The sequence below is a fragment of the Dysidea avara genome, chromosome 1 (assembly GCF_963678975.1).
Source record: "Dysidea avara chromosome 1, odDysAvar1.4, whole genome shotgun sequence".
Taxonomy (NCBI): domain Eukaryota; kingdom Metazoa; phylum Porifera; class Demospongiae; order Dictyoceratida; family Dysideidae; genus Dysidea; species Dysidea avara.
Window position 1 is genome coordinate 4,849,675 of NC_089272.1, and position 16,319 is coordinate 4,865,993.

The window sequence follows — 16,319 nt, forward strand, 5'->3', positions numbered from 1 at the left end:
CCCCATCTATATCACTTATTGTCTGAAAAGTAAACTATCCATTATACTTCATTGTCAGCTATGGTCAACCCGTTACACAGCATTTCAAATCAAGAACTGTTCGAAAACACCTCTGTAATCCACGCATACTGAAAGAAATGGTGCTGCATGCCCCAATTATATTAATTATTATTTGAAAAGTGAAGTATCCATTATGCTTTGCTGTTGGCTATTTTCAACCCGTTACACAGTAGTACAAATCAAGAACTGTTTGAAAAGCACCCCTGCAATCAAAATAGCCACTATGAAAAATACAGGCGATTTCAATTTTGAAGGGAAGCCATAACAGTCTACTGCCAAATCGACACCTTTCGCTGTCAGCAAAGATGAATGAAACACAAAGGAGGACACTGGTAAGTCCATGAAGAATGCATTGTACATACTGCGGTATGCCAAAAGGTACCTCTTGGGCCGAAGCGATGCTGAACAGTGAAAAAATAAAGCCTGTAGCCTTGGCCGTTATCGAGTTACGCTTGTCTGAAGGAATCAGCCAGTTACTCTGTCAGTCAGTAGAAAATTCTGTTGAATAAATTTTTTTTGTAAATTCCATGGTAACTTTTTGAAAGCGTTTCGGGTCAATCTGAAAGCTTGTTTGGGCTTAGTTTTACTTAACCAATACTGCCTCATTGTCATCTGGGAAAGTTGAGGCTGGTTTTTGGTTTCATGGGCCATGCCTACTCCTTTGTGGTCCCTACTATACAGTACTATCTACTGTATGATTATTGCTGTGTATAGGAGACAATGAAGAAATACCAAGAGAAGAAGCTTCTGTCACAGCATTAGCTGAAAAGGATGAAAGTAAGAATCATCAACTAGAGCACAAAAATATATTTATAGCCATGCTGCTGTATAGATAATGGAATGCATAATATGCTTTGATCTTTGGAAGATGATCAGGTCTTTAAAATCCACTAAGAGACCTGCTAGCAAGTTCTTAAAATGTGGTTAGTTAGAGATCTGCTGTAGCAGAAAGACCTCATTGCAAATCTTACATTTGATGAGTGATTTTCTATGCTCTTGCAAGCATAATAATAGGCTAATATCCCAGTGGCTGACCAGTCACTGGTCACCCAAGCCAATATGAGCTCATCCATTCCATTCATTTTATATGCATGTCAAAAGGAATTTAATTGTGGGATATACAGTTTTAATGTTGCAGCTACATCCGTCACCATGAACAGAGGAGTCCAGTAATATCATGGAGAATTCTGTTTGTCGTGCATCTTGTTTTCTAGCCTGTTTTTCCTGTAACTAGAGATGGACTATACCATAGACCTAAATGAGTAAGCTTCTTCATAGAACGGTCATTTTACATTATTCGTAATGTGGGCGTGGTGCATTTTCAAAATGGCGCCCGGTCTCTGCTATACTGTTGCTGGTAGTTGCCATACACCTTGCTAATAATAAGGCAACAGCTAGTGACTACGTATACTCGTCACTATTGTATAATCCACTCAAGCCATGCTTTAAAAATATTGTTGTATGTACATTTGTTCTTCATACTACAGTGCTGCTGATGTCAAAGAGGGACAAGAGAACAAATTTAGCCTAAATCCTTGTTCAGTATCTTTGCTAGCCAGCATCTGTCTTGAGCTAGATGAGGTGCAAGCTCCAATTTCTTCAGTTTTTGACAAAATGTATTGCTCAGCATTTTAACGTGTGACAATTTGGAATTGATGTCTAATCTAATCCCACGATTGTTCCCCCTGTATGCATATAACCACCACATAATCTAAGTTAGTTAGATACCGTGCCCTTGGATCTTCATGTTTTAAAAACCTTGCTTCACTCGGTTTTGAAATTCATGAAGATCCTCGTGTTAGGTCTCTAACCTACACATAATATAGAGATTTATGTAACTATTATTGTTATATATAGGAGACAATGAAGGAACACCAAGAGAAGAAGAAGTTTCTACCACAGCATCAGCTGAAGAGGACGACAGTAAGAATTGTAAACTAGTACACAAAGCTATAATACATTTTTAGCCATGCTGGTGTATTAGGGTTAAAGTAGGCTAAAGTAGAGATTTAGAGATCCTATTTCATGTCAAGTACTTTCTCATTGTTTTAGTGAAAAGTATATTTTAGTACGTACTATTTGCACTAACTTTATACGTACATATATCAAGACACACGATAGTGTGTCGTGCGGCCCAAGAAGCCGGCGCGCCACACCGTGAGTATATTAACAGGAAGAAAGAAAACGCAATTTTCACACCTATGTAGCTCTGTGATCCCTTATCCGATTGGAACCAAATTTGCTAGAGACATGCCGCCCAGTTAGGGGAGTCTACATACCAACTTTGAAGAAAATCGCTCCAGCCATTTCCGAGATACGAGCGAACAAAATTTCGTTTTAATTTCTTCGTTTTTTCTTCTTCTTCATCTTCATTTCGCACACTTCGCAAAATTCGCCATAAAACACGAATGCGTGCTCGGATTGGGCTGAAATTGGGCACACTTAAAGGGCTCATTAAGGCGGATCTCCGTACCAACTTTGGTAGGAATCCGATGAACATTCACGGAGTTATGACCGATTATTTGCGTAAAATAAGGTCGAAGGTCTGTCACGCCTACAGGGTAAACCCCTTGGAGGAATCAGTTGAAAATTGATATGTAGATGGAGCAACCATCGTAGGAGTGCCTTTTTGTGGTTTGAAAGGAATTGAGATAAAGACCATGGAGATATGACACAAAACCCAACCTGTGTCAAAATTACGCGATCGATTTTTATGAATAAAAAAAATTATTAGTTTTCGTGTCTACCAGACAAACCGCTTAGAGCAACGAGCTGAAAATCCGTAGGTAGCTGGAATAATCATCATAGAAAGTTCTTGCAGTAGTACAGAAGAATCGGATTACAAATTACTGAGTTATGATTCGAAAGGTAACTACGTTCAGCAAATGCGAGATCGAGATACTCTAATAGAACAGTCACCCTAATAAAGCATTCAGTTGCATGTATAATTTACTCAGTTATATTACATTGCAAGTTATTCTGTAGGGAATTCAGCTACAAACAAGTCACCCTGTAGTCAGATCAGCTAGAAGAAGGTACCTGATAGAGAGTTCATCTACAAAGAAGCCATCCTGTAGAGAGTTCAGCTCAAATAAATCACCCTGTAGAGAATTCAGCTACAAACAAATTGCCCTGTAGAGAGATCAGCTAAAAGAAGTTACCTTGTAGAGAGTTCAGTTACAAAGAAACAATCATGCAAAGAGTTTAGCTGCAAACAAATCACCCAGTAGAAAGTTCCGCTATGAACAGATCCACTATAGAGAGTTCAGTTAGAAACAAGTCATCCTGTAGAGAGATCAGCTAGAAGAAGTCACATTGTAGAGAGTTCAGTTACAAAGAAACAATCATGCAAAGAGTTTAGCTGCAAACAAATCACCCAGTAGAAAGTTCCGCTATGAACAGATCACACTGTAGAGAGTTCAGTTAGAAACAAGTCATCCTGTAGATAGATCAGCTAGAAGAAGTTACCTTGTAGAGAGTTCAGTTACAAAGAAACAATCATGCAAAGAGTTTAGCTGCAAACAAATCACCCAGTAGAAAGTTCCGCTATGAACAGATCACACTGTAGAGAGTTCAGTTAGAAACAAGTCATCCTGTAGATAGATCAGCTAGAAGAAGTTACCTTGTAGAGAGTTCAGTTACAAAGAAACAATCATGCAAAGAGTTTAGCTGCAAACAAATCACCCAGTAGAAAGTTCCGCTATGAACAGATCACACTGTAAAGAGTTCAGTTAGAAACAAGTCATCCTGTAGATAGATCAGCTAGAAGAAGTCACTTTGTAGAGAGTTCGGCTACAAAGAAACCACCATGTAAGAGAGTTCAGTTGCAAACAAACCACTCTGTACAGACTTCAGCTACGAACAGATCACCCTGTAGAGAGATCAGCTAGAAACAAGTCATCCTGTAGAGAGTTCAGCTAGGAACAAGTCACCCTGTACAGAGATCAGCTAGAAACAAGTCATCCTGTAGAGAGTTCAGCTAGAAGAGGTTACATTGTAGAGAGTTCAGCTACAAAGAAACTACCATGTAGAGAGTTCAGCTGCAAACAAATCGCCCTGTAGAGAATTCAGCTACAAACAAATCACCCTGTAGAAAGAAGAAGTTACCTTGTAGAGAGTTCAGCTACAAACAAATCACCATGTAGAGAGTTCAGCTAGAAACAAGTCACCCTGTAGAGAGATCAGCTAGAAACAAGTCACCTGTAGAGAGTTCAGCTAGATGAAGTTACATTGTAGAGAGTTCAGCTACAAAGAAACTACCATGTAGAGAGCTCGGCAGCAAACAAATCACGCTGTAGAGAATTCAGCTACAAACAAATCACCCTATAGAAAGATCAGCTAGAAGAAGTTACCTTGTAGAGAGTTCAGCTACAAACAAATCATCCTGTAGAGGGTTCAGCTACAAACAAGTCACCCTGTAGAGAGTTCAGCTAGAAGAAGTTACATTGTAGAGAGTTCAGCTACAAAGAAACTACCATGTAGAGAGTTCAGCTGCAAACAAATTGCCCTGTAGAGAATTCAGCTACAGACAAATCACCTTCTAGAAAGATCAGCTAGAAGAAGTTACCTTGTAGAGAGTTCAGCTACAAACAAATCACCCTGTAGAGAGTTCAGCTAGAAACAAGTCACCCTGTAGAGAGATCAGCTAGAAACAAGTCACCATATAGAGAGTTCAGCTAGAAGAAGTTACATTGTAGAGAGTTCAGCTACAAAGAAACTACCATGTAGAGAGTTCAGCCTCAAACAAATAGCCCTGTAGAGAATTCAGCTACAAACAAATCACCCTGTAGAGAGTTCAGCTAGAAACAAGTCACCCTGTAGGGAGATCAGCTAGAAACAAGTCACCATATAGAGAGTTCAGCTAGAAGAAGTTACATTGTAGAGAGTTCAGCTACAAAGAAACTACCATGTACAGAGTTCAGCTGCAAACAGATTGCCCTGTAGAGAGATCAGCTAGAAGAAGTTACATTGTAGAGAGTTCAGCTACAAAGAAACTACCATGTAGAGAGTTCAGCCTCAAACAAATTTCCCTGTAGAGAATTCAGCTACAAACAAATCACCCTGTAGAGAGTTCAGCTAGAAACAAGTCACACTGTAGAGAGTTCAGCTAGAAGAAGTTACATTGTAGAGAGTTCAGCTACAAAGAAACTACCATGTACAGAGTTCAGCTGCAAACAAATTGCCCTGTAGAGAATTCAGCTACAAACAAATCATCCTGTAGAGAGTTCAGCTAGAAACAAGTCACCCTGTAGAGAGTTCAGCTAGAAGAAGTTACATTGTAGAGAGTTCAGCTACAAAGAAACTACCATGTACAGAGTTCAGCTGCAAACAAATTACCCTGTAGAGAGATCAGCTAGAAGAAGTTACATTGTAGAGAGTTCAGCTACAAAGAAACTACCATGTAGAGAGTTCAGCTGCAAACAAATTGCCCTGTAGAGAATTCAGCTACAAACAAATCACCCTGTAGAGAGTTCAGCTAGAAACAAGTCACTCTGTAGAGAGTTCAGCTAGAAGGAGTTACATTGTAGAGAGTTCAGCTACAAAGAAACTACCATGTACAGAGTTCAGCTGCAAACAAATTGCCCTGTACAGAATTCAGCTACAAACAAATCACCCTGTATAAAGATCAGCTAGAAGAAGTTATCTTGTAGATAGTTCAGCTAGAAACAAATCACCCTGTAGAGAGTTCAGCTAGAAACAAGTCACCATGTAGAGAGTTCAGCTAGAAGAAGTTACATTGTAGAGAGTTCAGCTAGAAGAAGTTACATTGTAGAGAGTTCAGCTACAAAGAAACTACCATGTAGAGAGTTCAGCTGCAAACAAATTGCCCTGTAGAGAATTCAGCTACTAACAAATCACCCTGTAGAGAGTTCAGCTAGAAACAAGTCACCCTGTAGAGAGTTCAGCTAGAAGAAGTTACATTGTAGAGAGTTCAGCTACAAAGAAACTACCATGTACAGAGTTCAGCTGCAAACAAATTGCCCTGTAGAAAATTCAGCTACAAACAAATCACCCTGTAGAAAGATCAGCTAGAAGAAGTTACCTTGTAGAGAATTCAGCTACAAACAAATCACCCTGTAGAGAGTTCAGCTAGAAACAAGTTACACTGTACAGAGATCAGCTAGAAACAAGTCACCCTGTAGAGAGTTCAGCTATAAGAAGTTACATTGTAAAGAGTTCAGCTACAAAGAAACTACCATGTACAGAGTTCAGCTGCAAACAAATTGCCCTGTAGAAAATTCAGCTACAAACAAATCACCCTGTAGAAAGATCAGCTAGAAGAAGTTACCTTGTAGAGAATTCAGCTACAAATAAATCACCCTGTAGAGAGTTCAGCTAGAAACAAGTTACACTGTACAGAGATCAGCTAGAAACAAGTCACCCTGTAGAGAGTTCAGCTATAAGAAGTTACATTGTAAAGAGTTCAGCTACAAAGAAACTACCATGTACAGAGTTCAGCTGCAAACAAATTGCCCTGTAGAGAATTCAGCTACAAACAAATCACCCTGTAGAGAGTTCAGCTAGAAACAAGTCACCCTGTAGAGAGATCAGCTAGAAACAAGCCACCCGTAGAGAGTTCAGCTAGAAGAAGTTGCATTGTAGAGAGTTCAGCAGTTTAGCTGCAAACAAATCACCCTGTAGAGAATTCAGTTACAAACAAATTACCCTGTAGAAAGATCAGCTAGAAGAAGTTACCTTGTAGAGAGTTCAGCTACAAACAAATCACCCTGTAGAGAGTTCAGCTACAAACAAGTCATCCGGTAGAGAGATCAGCTAGAAGGATCACCTTGCAGAGAGGTCAGCTACAAAGAAATCACCCTACTTCATCTTTTCTTCTTCCTGTAGTAAAGAAAAAATGACACGTTAAAATCCCTAAAGCCGGCCATAGGCCGGCTTTGGGGTATACAAATACAAAAAGAAGTGAAATCTAATCCAAAACAGCCAAGCTGTAAAAAAAGAGTGCGGCCCTGAGAAAGGCTATGGTGAAAAAAGATGTGAAATCCAAGGTGGCAGCCAAGAAATGGCTGTGATGGTAGGTTAATGGTAAAAATTTTAATAACAACAATTCAGGTGAATTTGGTGCCGCTTGGTCTTGGCACAAAATTCACCTGAATTGTCGTTATTAAAATTTTTACCATTAACCTACCATCACAGCCATTTCTTGGCCGCCACCTTGGATTTTACATCTTTTTTCACCATAGCCTTTCTCAGGGCCGCACTCTTTTTTTACAGCTTGGCTGTTTTGGATTAGATTACTATATGCTGTATGCACAATGCTATATACGTACTTGTACCTAACAATTCACATGTTATATTTTATTGCTGCAGGTGACAATGAAGAAACAGAGAGAGAAGATACAGCTTATGCTATGGCATTAACAGAAGGAGAGGCTAGTTCATCCAGTATATCGATATATATTCTGGGGCAAGAGAAATCTGGGAAGACTTGTCTAACTTCTACACTTTTAGGAGACACGTTTAAAGAGAACATTGCCACACAAGGAGCAGATGTTAATATATGCACTGTGTATACTACTAACTGGTCTCGCGTTGCAAAGGACAAGATTTCAGAGAAATTGCAAAATGCATTTCATACTAAGCTTACTAAGCTTAAGGTTACAGCAGAGATTAAACTCTCTGCAGCAGACCTTGGGCCCATACGCACAGCTTCAAACAAGCTACAGCTCCAAAAAAGCTTGCCTAAATTGCCCGCGGCAATTAAGGCTGATCTGGAGCAAGCTAAGGCAGCAGTCCTTGTTAATGGTGATGGAATTGATGCTATCATCTGGGACTTTGCTGGTCAATCAGTTTATCATGGACTACATTCGATGTTCCTCAAAGAGGACAATGTAGCGATGGTAGTTTTTGATGCCTCTCAGAGCCTCCATGACCCCACACAAGGCAGAAATGTTGTCAGGGATCCATACACAAAAAAGGATGTTAATCCCACTACAACAGGTGCTGAAACTGTTTGCTACTGGTTGAAAGCAATCCACTCTATTTGTCACAAAGATGGCACAAAGCATAATTCTAAATCTAAATTTTTACCTGTGGTATATTTGGTTGCTACCCATATTGATAAAGTGGGAGATAAAATGGCCATTTCAAAAAGAAAAAAAGAAATTATTGATTGTTTGTTTCTTTTACTACAAACGAAACCTTATGCTCAGCACTTAGCTGGTATTGGGGAAGGCCTTAGAAATGCACTGGAGAAGTATTGCTTTTTTATAAGCAATAAAGATACGGATAAAAAGGAGCTAGATCGTTTAAAGGCTGAACTTACTGAAGCCTCCCAGCATATTCTTATTCAGAAACACCCAGTTGTGTACCTGAATATTGAGAAAGAGCTATTTGCAACCAACAAAGCTGTAATTACTACCAACGAATTCCATACCATTACAAATAATTGTGGCTTTTTTGCTGCCATGGATAGTAAAGAATTTAAGGGTGCTTTGCTACACTTTCACAACAAGGGCACAATTCTGCATTTTCCAAACACGGAATCATTGAGAGAAGTAGTGGTTCTCTCTCCGCAATGGCTGGCAAAATTATTTGCCTATGTCATTGTTGCACACCCATATAAACTTGATTCCAGTCGCCATGATGCACAATATAGGCGTCTTAGGAATCATGGTATTTTGGTGGAGGATTTCATTTCTTGCATGGTTGAAAAATTCAACAAAGACCAAAAGCAATTTGGCTTTCCATTGTCCACTAAGCAAGCTATTGAATTTGTAGAGCTGTTTGGGTTTGTTGCTGAGGTTAACAATAGTATTTACTTTCTGGAGGAAGAATTTCAACTACCAAAGCAACAAACCAGAGTTTTCATTGTACCCCCAATGTTACCTTGGGATTTGCCACAACCCAGCTCCAAGTTGCCTGCTGATAAAGATAAAAATGCTTGCATTGTTTATTTTAAGTTTCCAGATAACTTCATCCCACTCATGGTATTCTACCAGATGCTTGCTACCTGCATTGACCGAAACATCAAGCAAGAGGAAGATCTTTACATGTAAGTGTTATAACCATACAACACTGTAGCTATAGTACAGTATGTCAAATACCCAGTTGTATGTGACCCTTTAATATTATGGTTAATTCATAAAATTTTTGCATTAGGACTCTGGTTTGCAACAATAAATTTACACCACAATCATAGTTATAGTAAACTGTATGTGAAAGTTCAGTAACTAGTAGCTTTAACCCTTTCTTACCGAAGTTATTTTGTTGTAAAACCACAGAAAAACCTCAGGAAATGAATATTTATGGCTTGTGTGATCTTTGCATGATATGTGAGGACCCCACCCATTAATTAACATGGAACGCTGTATACCATATGAAAGCCCTCTTTCCCTTCTACCCAAACATCTAAAAACCTTACAAGAAAACACATAACTCACGTGCTTTGAAGAGAAGAAAGGCGCATTGTTATTCTTCACCATAGCAGCAAAAGATGGGCACCGCCATCTTGCTATAACTCCCGGTTACATCATACTGTATATTTTTAAAGAATCCTTATTACATGAGGAACAGTTTTATTCTTAGTAAAGCAGACCATGATGCTCAGAGCGAAAGTTATCGAATAAGCAGGTACAATTGTTTGTGTGTTTATAAGTGTTGATAGTTCCCCATACTTATTCTTATCAACGTTTATTAGAAACGCTTGGGCCTACTCAACAAATTGGTGGTTATTTCAACTTCGTAGCCCTTAGGATGAAGGAGTTATGGGTCCATTTATAAGGGCACCTGTAACACACTTTTTTGGCAATATAGTAGCTATTCGGTAATAAAGGGTTAATGTGTCAAGGGTTGAACTGTATCCTAGTGTTGTACCTCCATAGCAAAGTTTGTACTCATCTCATTTTGTTATTAGCTAAATAGATAGCAAACTAAAGCAGGAACTCATGAACTGCCAAAGGCAGAAAAGGAGCATGCAACCAGATACCACCACAATTCACTACATCGCTGTTACAGTTTCCATATACTGTATGAAAAGTATTTCAGGACCTTGTTACTTGAATCCATATAATTGACACTAAAGGATTGTGGGCATGACCACATGAATGATGATGGGCTGCTTTGAGTTATATTTCACAAGTAGCATGTGGCAACTTGATGAGAATGGTTGTATGGACTGACTAGGGCAGTCCAACAACACTGATCTGATTGGACCTTGTTTGATCTGTCATCCATCATTATCATTCTCCTTGGAAATGATGGAGTCATCATTTCTCATGCTGTTTCTTTATGGCTTAAATTGCAGCCAAGTACCGAGCCTTTAAAATTAATGTGTTAACATGCAACATAATTTAGATATTATTAAGCTTTGCCTGCAGACGATAAGGTCTGGTCTTGGGTATTTTTGTGGTCCATGTGAGAGTAATTTGAATAGTCTGATATACTATTCAAAAATATCCATAAATTTGGAAATTTTTAATACAGCAACTTTTTGCAATGATGTTTCATGGACTGAACGAGCTCTTGCCAAGTTGCATACTCTTCACTGCCTTAAGCTCATCTCGAACCCTATACCATTACAAGTTTGAGGTCAAGGCAGAAGAAAGATTACCATATTGATTTTAATGCATGGTTCCAACTTCTGAATTGTTTGGCTTTTAGCAGGTACATCTGTAAATTACGGTATGTGCATATTCTGGGTGAATTATATTATTGTTAATATGTCATACTGCTATGTTATATAATTCTTTGCTATAATTTCAGATTGAGGAGACATATGATTAAGCTAGTCTTGGGTAGTGATCAGTACTACTATGTTAGTAATGACAACGATTGTATCAGATTAGTAGTATCACCTGATGAAGATGGGGTTGTCAGTGTTGCAGGGCTACAGGATAGGTGGAATTTGATTGCATTCTTTAGCACCAAACTGATGGAAATTTCAGCAACATTTATGCCAGCATCTGCTCCTCCAGAATGTTACATTCCTTGTAGCTTGTGTCCAAATCTCCACCTGAAATTAGATGAGATCCGAGCTAATCAAAAACCATTACGCTGCTTAAAGGGAAAGCTACATCCAGATTATTATAAACATCTCAGGCAATACCCAGGTAAGTAACCATGTAACGCAGAAAATTTGTAGAATTTGACTATTCACCTACAGTTTAGACTTGAGCCAATTATACTTTTTAAAACAGACTACTATGTTATTAAGCAGTGCTTAAATCAAAGCAAAATTATGCCTTCAAAACCGGTATTATGTTCAAGAGCTGACTGCTTTATTAGAGTATATCAGTAGCTCCTGACTGCTGTATTGGAGTAAATGACTGCTCTATTAGACTATCTTGATCTTATGTCTTCAAAGTGTGAATAATTAGTAATTACAATAATGCAGAAGGGGTATGTTATCATTTTTGGCAACATCAAGAAGAATATCAAAAATGGTGGGAAACTTAGATGCTTATTTCTTGTACAATCGATGCTCGTGAAGGTAAGGAATTAGTGTAAAACGTGTTACACATAGCTTCAAGCATCGGTGAGCTCCAGCACACTGAATGTTTTAAACCGGCATTTCTCAATGCTTTTAATAGGTGATAAGCCCAGTTTTCTCAGACCAGGTCACATATTATGAAAATTGGTCCATTATATCCGCATAATGCTTGTCAGCAGTGTTTTTGTTATACTATAGAACATGTTTGAAATTACACTGGTGTAATTGGCACAAGCCTATTATGTTTGTCAAACTTTGTATATAATTATAATTATTCTGTAATAAGAATAATGAAGCATTTGTAAAAATGTTAACTTGATTGTTTAATGTATCAAATTTCCCATATCACTATAATATACTATCTTGTACAGATAATGTATGTGAAAGATGCTAGCTTGAGTTAGAATTCATAAAGTAAATCAACAGTAATTAGGGCAAAATGAGGGCAAAATGAGTATTTACAAAAGCCAAGAAGCTCTAGATCTGTCCAAACACAGCTGGTGTTACATAAGTCAGTAACATTTTAATTAAAAGCAATAAGCAGTTGTTTAGTCATGTGTTTTATCCTGCTGACTGGATTTTTCAGAATGTAGGAATACATATGTATCATACAGCATGACATTTCTGATATCATAAGCTAAGCACATTTCTGCTTATGGCTAAACTAAGCTTATGCTGTGGTGTAATTGACATTTACTGTATAATGTACAAATATCTTTAATTCTGATATCAGCACAAAACATACCCTTTGACAGCAAAATGGTGTGCTAATAAATATTTTGAGTTTGTAGTATTGTTAGACTATCTGCTGATCTCCCCTCCCCTGTTGCAAGAAAGTGTACGAATAATTTCCTTCTACACCTAATTCATGGTATTACTACCTCTGTTAATTATAAATCCCTGTACTTGACAGTCATTTGTAACTTCCATTGCATCAGTTTACCTGCATGAATAAACTCATTATTTTCTCTCCTACATGCAATAAAACTGTGGAACTCTACTTTTCCATCTAACAAGCATCTTGATATAAGTGTCTGGAATGCTAACTTGTTTTACTGAGGAGTCCTATGAGTGTTCTTTTCAGTTTTTCCAAGTGTGGCAATTTGTTGATGGTTTGTGGGTGACCACAAGCCACATTGTGCAGACAAACATTGAGGTTTGAACACCAGCCTTCTTGTACTTGGCAGCTATGAAAGTGCCAAATGAATTTATAACTTTGTTTACTAGTGTTACCTTTGGCTTATGGGATTCATGAAACTTCATTTCAATAGCTTGAAGCTCTTCTTTTCAATAGCTTGAAGCTCCTGTTTTCCTACTGCCAAGCATATGAGTCTGGAATGCTAGCTTGTTTTGCTGAGGAGGTTGCACCTACTGTAAGTGGAAGCTGTGAGTATTATCTTCTGTTTTTCCAAATACAGCAGTAGACCGATGTACTGTATCACTGTCTTGTCTTTTGAGAAGCTTTTGTTGGTGGAAGAGGCCAAATCTTTTTTATCACATTGAACTTTTGATACATTTATGATACCCCAGACAGCACCACTAATGACAATTGGAACAAGTTCTTTAACCATGATATAAATCAATGACCGTTCTGCTGTCTCCGCATACTGGAACCAGCTACTGGCAATGAAGTCTTTCCAACTGCATGACCCTGTGTGTGACTACAGCTTGTTGGTTGATCAAGTGCAGGCCTATTTCAACTACTCATAAAGGTATGCCACCAGTGCAGGTCTTAATAAATGCCTTGTTGAATTGAGTGAAGTAGATGCAGTACATGCGAACAGTGAAGCTTCTCCAAAGTACTTTACTACAACCTTAGCATGTTACAGAAAGCCCAACCAATGACAGGTTTATTTATGTGGCTGGGCCTGCAAAAAACGGACATGGTGGCAAATCTACACCCCATCACCTAACAGGACACATCTCAGTACTGGAATATAAGATTTGCATTCTGCAACTTGTATTATCAAGACCATTTACTGCTTATAAATATGCATCTGCTGAAAATGGCATAAAAAGTTATGGGCGATGAAATTAAGTTTGAAAAAGCAGGCAAATTTTACTTACAGCATGATATATTTTTACAGCCCAAGCCACACATGTTTCTTCAACCAGCTACATGGTTGGAATTTTATGCACACGAGTTTTTATTTGAAAGTGTTGCTACAAATTGATGGGTGTCTATCTCAGTGCCCAAGAATGTCTGACAATGGGTGAGGCCTTCGGAACACCACATTGATACTGACAATACAAAACCCATTAAACAATCACCATACAGTGTACAACAGGCTTATCGGGCAATGGTGAGGCAAGAGCTCAAAGAGATCTTAAATCAGGGAATTATTGAACCAGCCAGCAAATAGGCTGCACCGATTGTTCCGATAGTCAAAACGATGGGTCCCTTAGACTTTGTGTAGATTATGAATGCCTGAATGCCACTTCATAGACTAATACATATCCCATTCCTAGGATCAATGGCCTGATTGATCAGCTAGGGCAAGCACAATTTTTATCAACACTTGATCTTACTAGACGATACTGGCAAGTGCCAATGAACAAATAGTCTTGCTATAAAACTGCTTCTGTTACCCCTGCTGGACAGTTTCAATTTACAGTTATGCCCTTTGGGCTCAGTGTTGCACCATCTACATATCAACAACTAATTGATTTGCTCATTCAGGAGACACATGACTTTGCTGCAGCTTATCTTAAAGTAATTTACAGCTTCACCAATCATAAATATGCTACAAAAAGTAAGCCATCAAATTCAAGGTAAAATTAGGAATTTTAAGGGATCATTAGGGACCTAGAGATTATTCATACATTGTTATGAGCATAAAAGGTACCTGAAAGCATTGAACATAATAGGCAGAGTACTTGAACAATACTATTACTCCTTGCTTGTCAAAATACATACCACAGAAAACGACTAGTGTACTCTAATAGAACAGTCAGTAACTCTAATGAATAATCAGACAGCTAACTGCTCTATTAGAGTACCGTACAGCACAAAACTTTGGTGGGAGAACACTTTGGCGGCAGAGCACTTTGGCGGATTTGGCAGACAAATAGTAACCCACCAAAATTTTATCCGCTAAAAATTTTGAGGTTTACTGAGCAGCGTCTTTGTGGTTCTTGGTGGTTTGGTGATATTAACAGATGATTATAGTATGTCAATACTGAGCTACTTTAAACGATGCCTTAAAGGATCATCTTCTGAAGACAAACTTCAGTTGTCAGATCCTCATGGTCTTTTAAGTGCACGTGTACCATCTTCAGCGATTGAAGCAGCTAATAAGCACGTCTCTGAAGTTTTGACAGCACCAGCCAGCAGAGGACCATATTTTAAGCTAACTCTAGCAGAGAGATTTCAAGTTGGGAAAAGAGCTGTGGAGTTGTGGCATCAATTAAGTATTCCGAAAAGAATTATCCCGATCTGTTGCTGACTGATACAACTGTTAGAAGGCTGAAAAAGCTCTATCAAGCCGAATTACGAAATAAACTCAGGTTCTGATGGAAATGGAAAAGGAAAACCAGCGGTAGTAGAAATTCCAACATTGCCATGTAAGAAAACAGGGCGACCACTAATGATTGGGGAGGAGCTTGACAGACAAGTTCAAGAATACATCAGGTACTTTAGAGAGCCTGGTATTGGTGCAGCAGTGAATACTGACGTAGTAATTGCTACAGGGAAGGGGACACTAATGAGCAAAGATGCAAACCTCTTGTCTAATATCACATTAACAAAGGCATGGGCAAAATATTTGTTGCGTCGAATGAATTTTGTGAAGCGGAAAGCCACTACTAAGGCTAAGGTGCATGTAGAGCATTTTGAAGAAATTAGACAGGAGTTTTTTTAGAAATCAGAAACGTTGTTATCATGGATGAAATTCCCCTTGATCTAGTCATTAATTTTGATCAGACTGGCATAAATTATATTCCAGTTTCATCGTGGACCATGGAGGTGGAGGGAGCCAAGCGTGTAGAGGTGGCAGGTAAAGACGATAAGTGGCAAATCACAGCTGACTTTGCTGGCTCAATGACTGGAGACTTTTTGCCGCCACAACTTGTGTATAAAGGAAAAACTGAATGCTGTCTCCCACAGTACCAGTTTCCTGAATCATGGGATATAATATTTTCTGCAAATCATTGGTCAAATGAGCAGACGATGAAGCGCTATGTGGAAAACATTATCTTACCATACATTAAGGACAAGAGGAAGACCCTGAAATTACCAGATAATCATCCTAGTTTGTTAATTTTTGATACGTTTGAGGCCCAATGTACCAGTGATCTGTTTAAACTTCTTGATGACAACTACATAAATGTTACCCTAGTGCAAGCAAATTGCACAGACAGGTTACAACCTCTTGACCTTAGTGTCAACAAAGCAGCTAAGGAATACCTGAGGGGAGAGTTTCAAGCATGGTATGCTAAACAAATATCAGAGCAAGTGCAGGGACTTAGTGAGAAGAAGCCTGTTGTCCTTGCTTAACTGCTGTCAAGTCACTAGGAGCAAAGTGGCTACAGGGCTTATATGATTACCTTAAGCAAAGCCTGAGATTATCAGGAACGGTTTTAAGGAATCAGGGATCACTTCTTGTTTACATGGTATATGACAGAAACGTTGCATGCATCTGTAAAAATACTGATTATTATTGTACAATACAATGATTCAATTTACAATTGTATAAACAGACTATTACATGGTAATACATGTATCATATTTACAACCTTAATGAATTATCAAGCATGATATAACTTGCTTAGATGTTATGGTTACTTGTAAGGGAACATGATCATTTCACCT

The 16,319-nt window shown here is 38.5% G+C and overlaps 1 protein-coding gene across 2 annotated transcripts in view; it reads left to right on the top strand.

Annotated features, from left to right (window-relative positions):
- Positions 1-16,319, top strand: part of LOC136253801 (uncharacterized) — a 168,611-nt gene that overhangs the window by 99,258 nt on the left and 53,034 nt on the right. The window contains exons 9-12 of one of the 2 annotated variants that reach the window (XM_066046461.1): positions 775-837; positions 1,918-1,983; positions 7,390-9,073; positions 10,783-11,129. In XM_066046461.1, coding sequence (XP_065902533.1) covers positions 775-837; positions 1,918-1,983; positions 7,390-9,073; positions 10,783-11,129 — 2,160 coding nt within the window. The remainder of the gene's footprint in view (positions 1-774; positions 838-1,917; positions 1,984-7,389; positions 9,074-10,782; positions 11,130-16,319) is intronic. The other variant, XM_066046466.1, reaches the window with a different exon arrangement.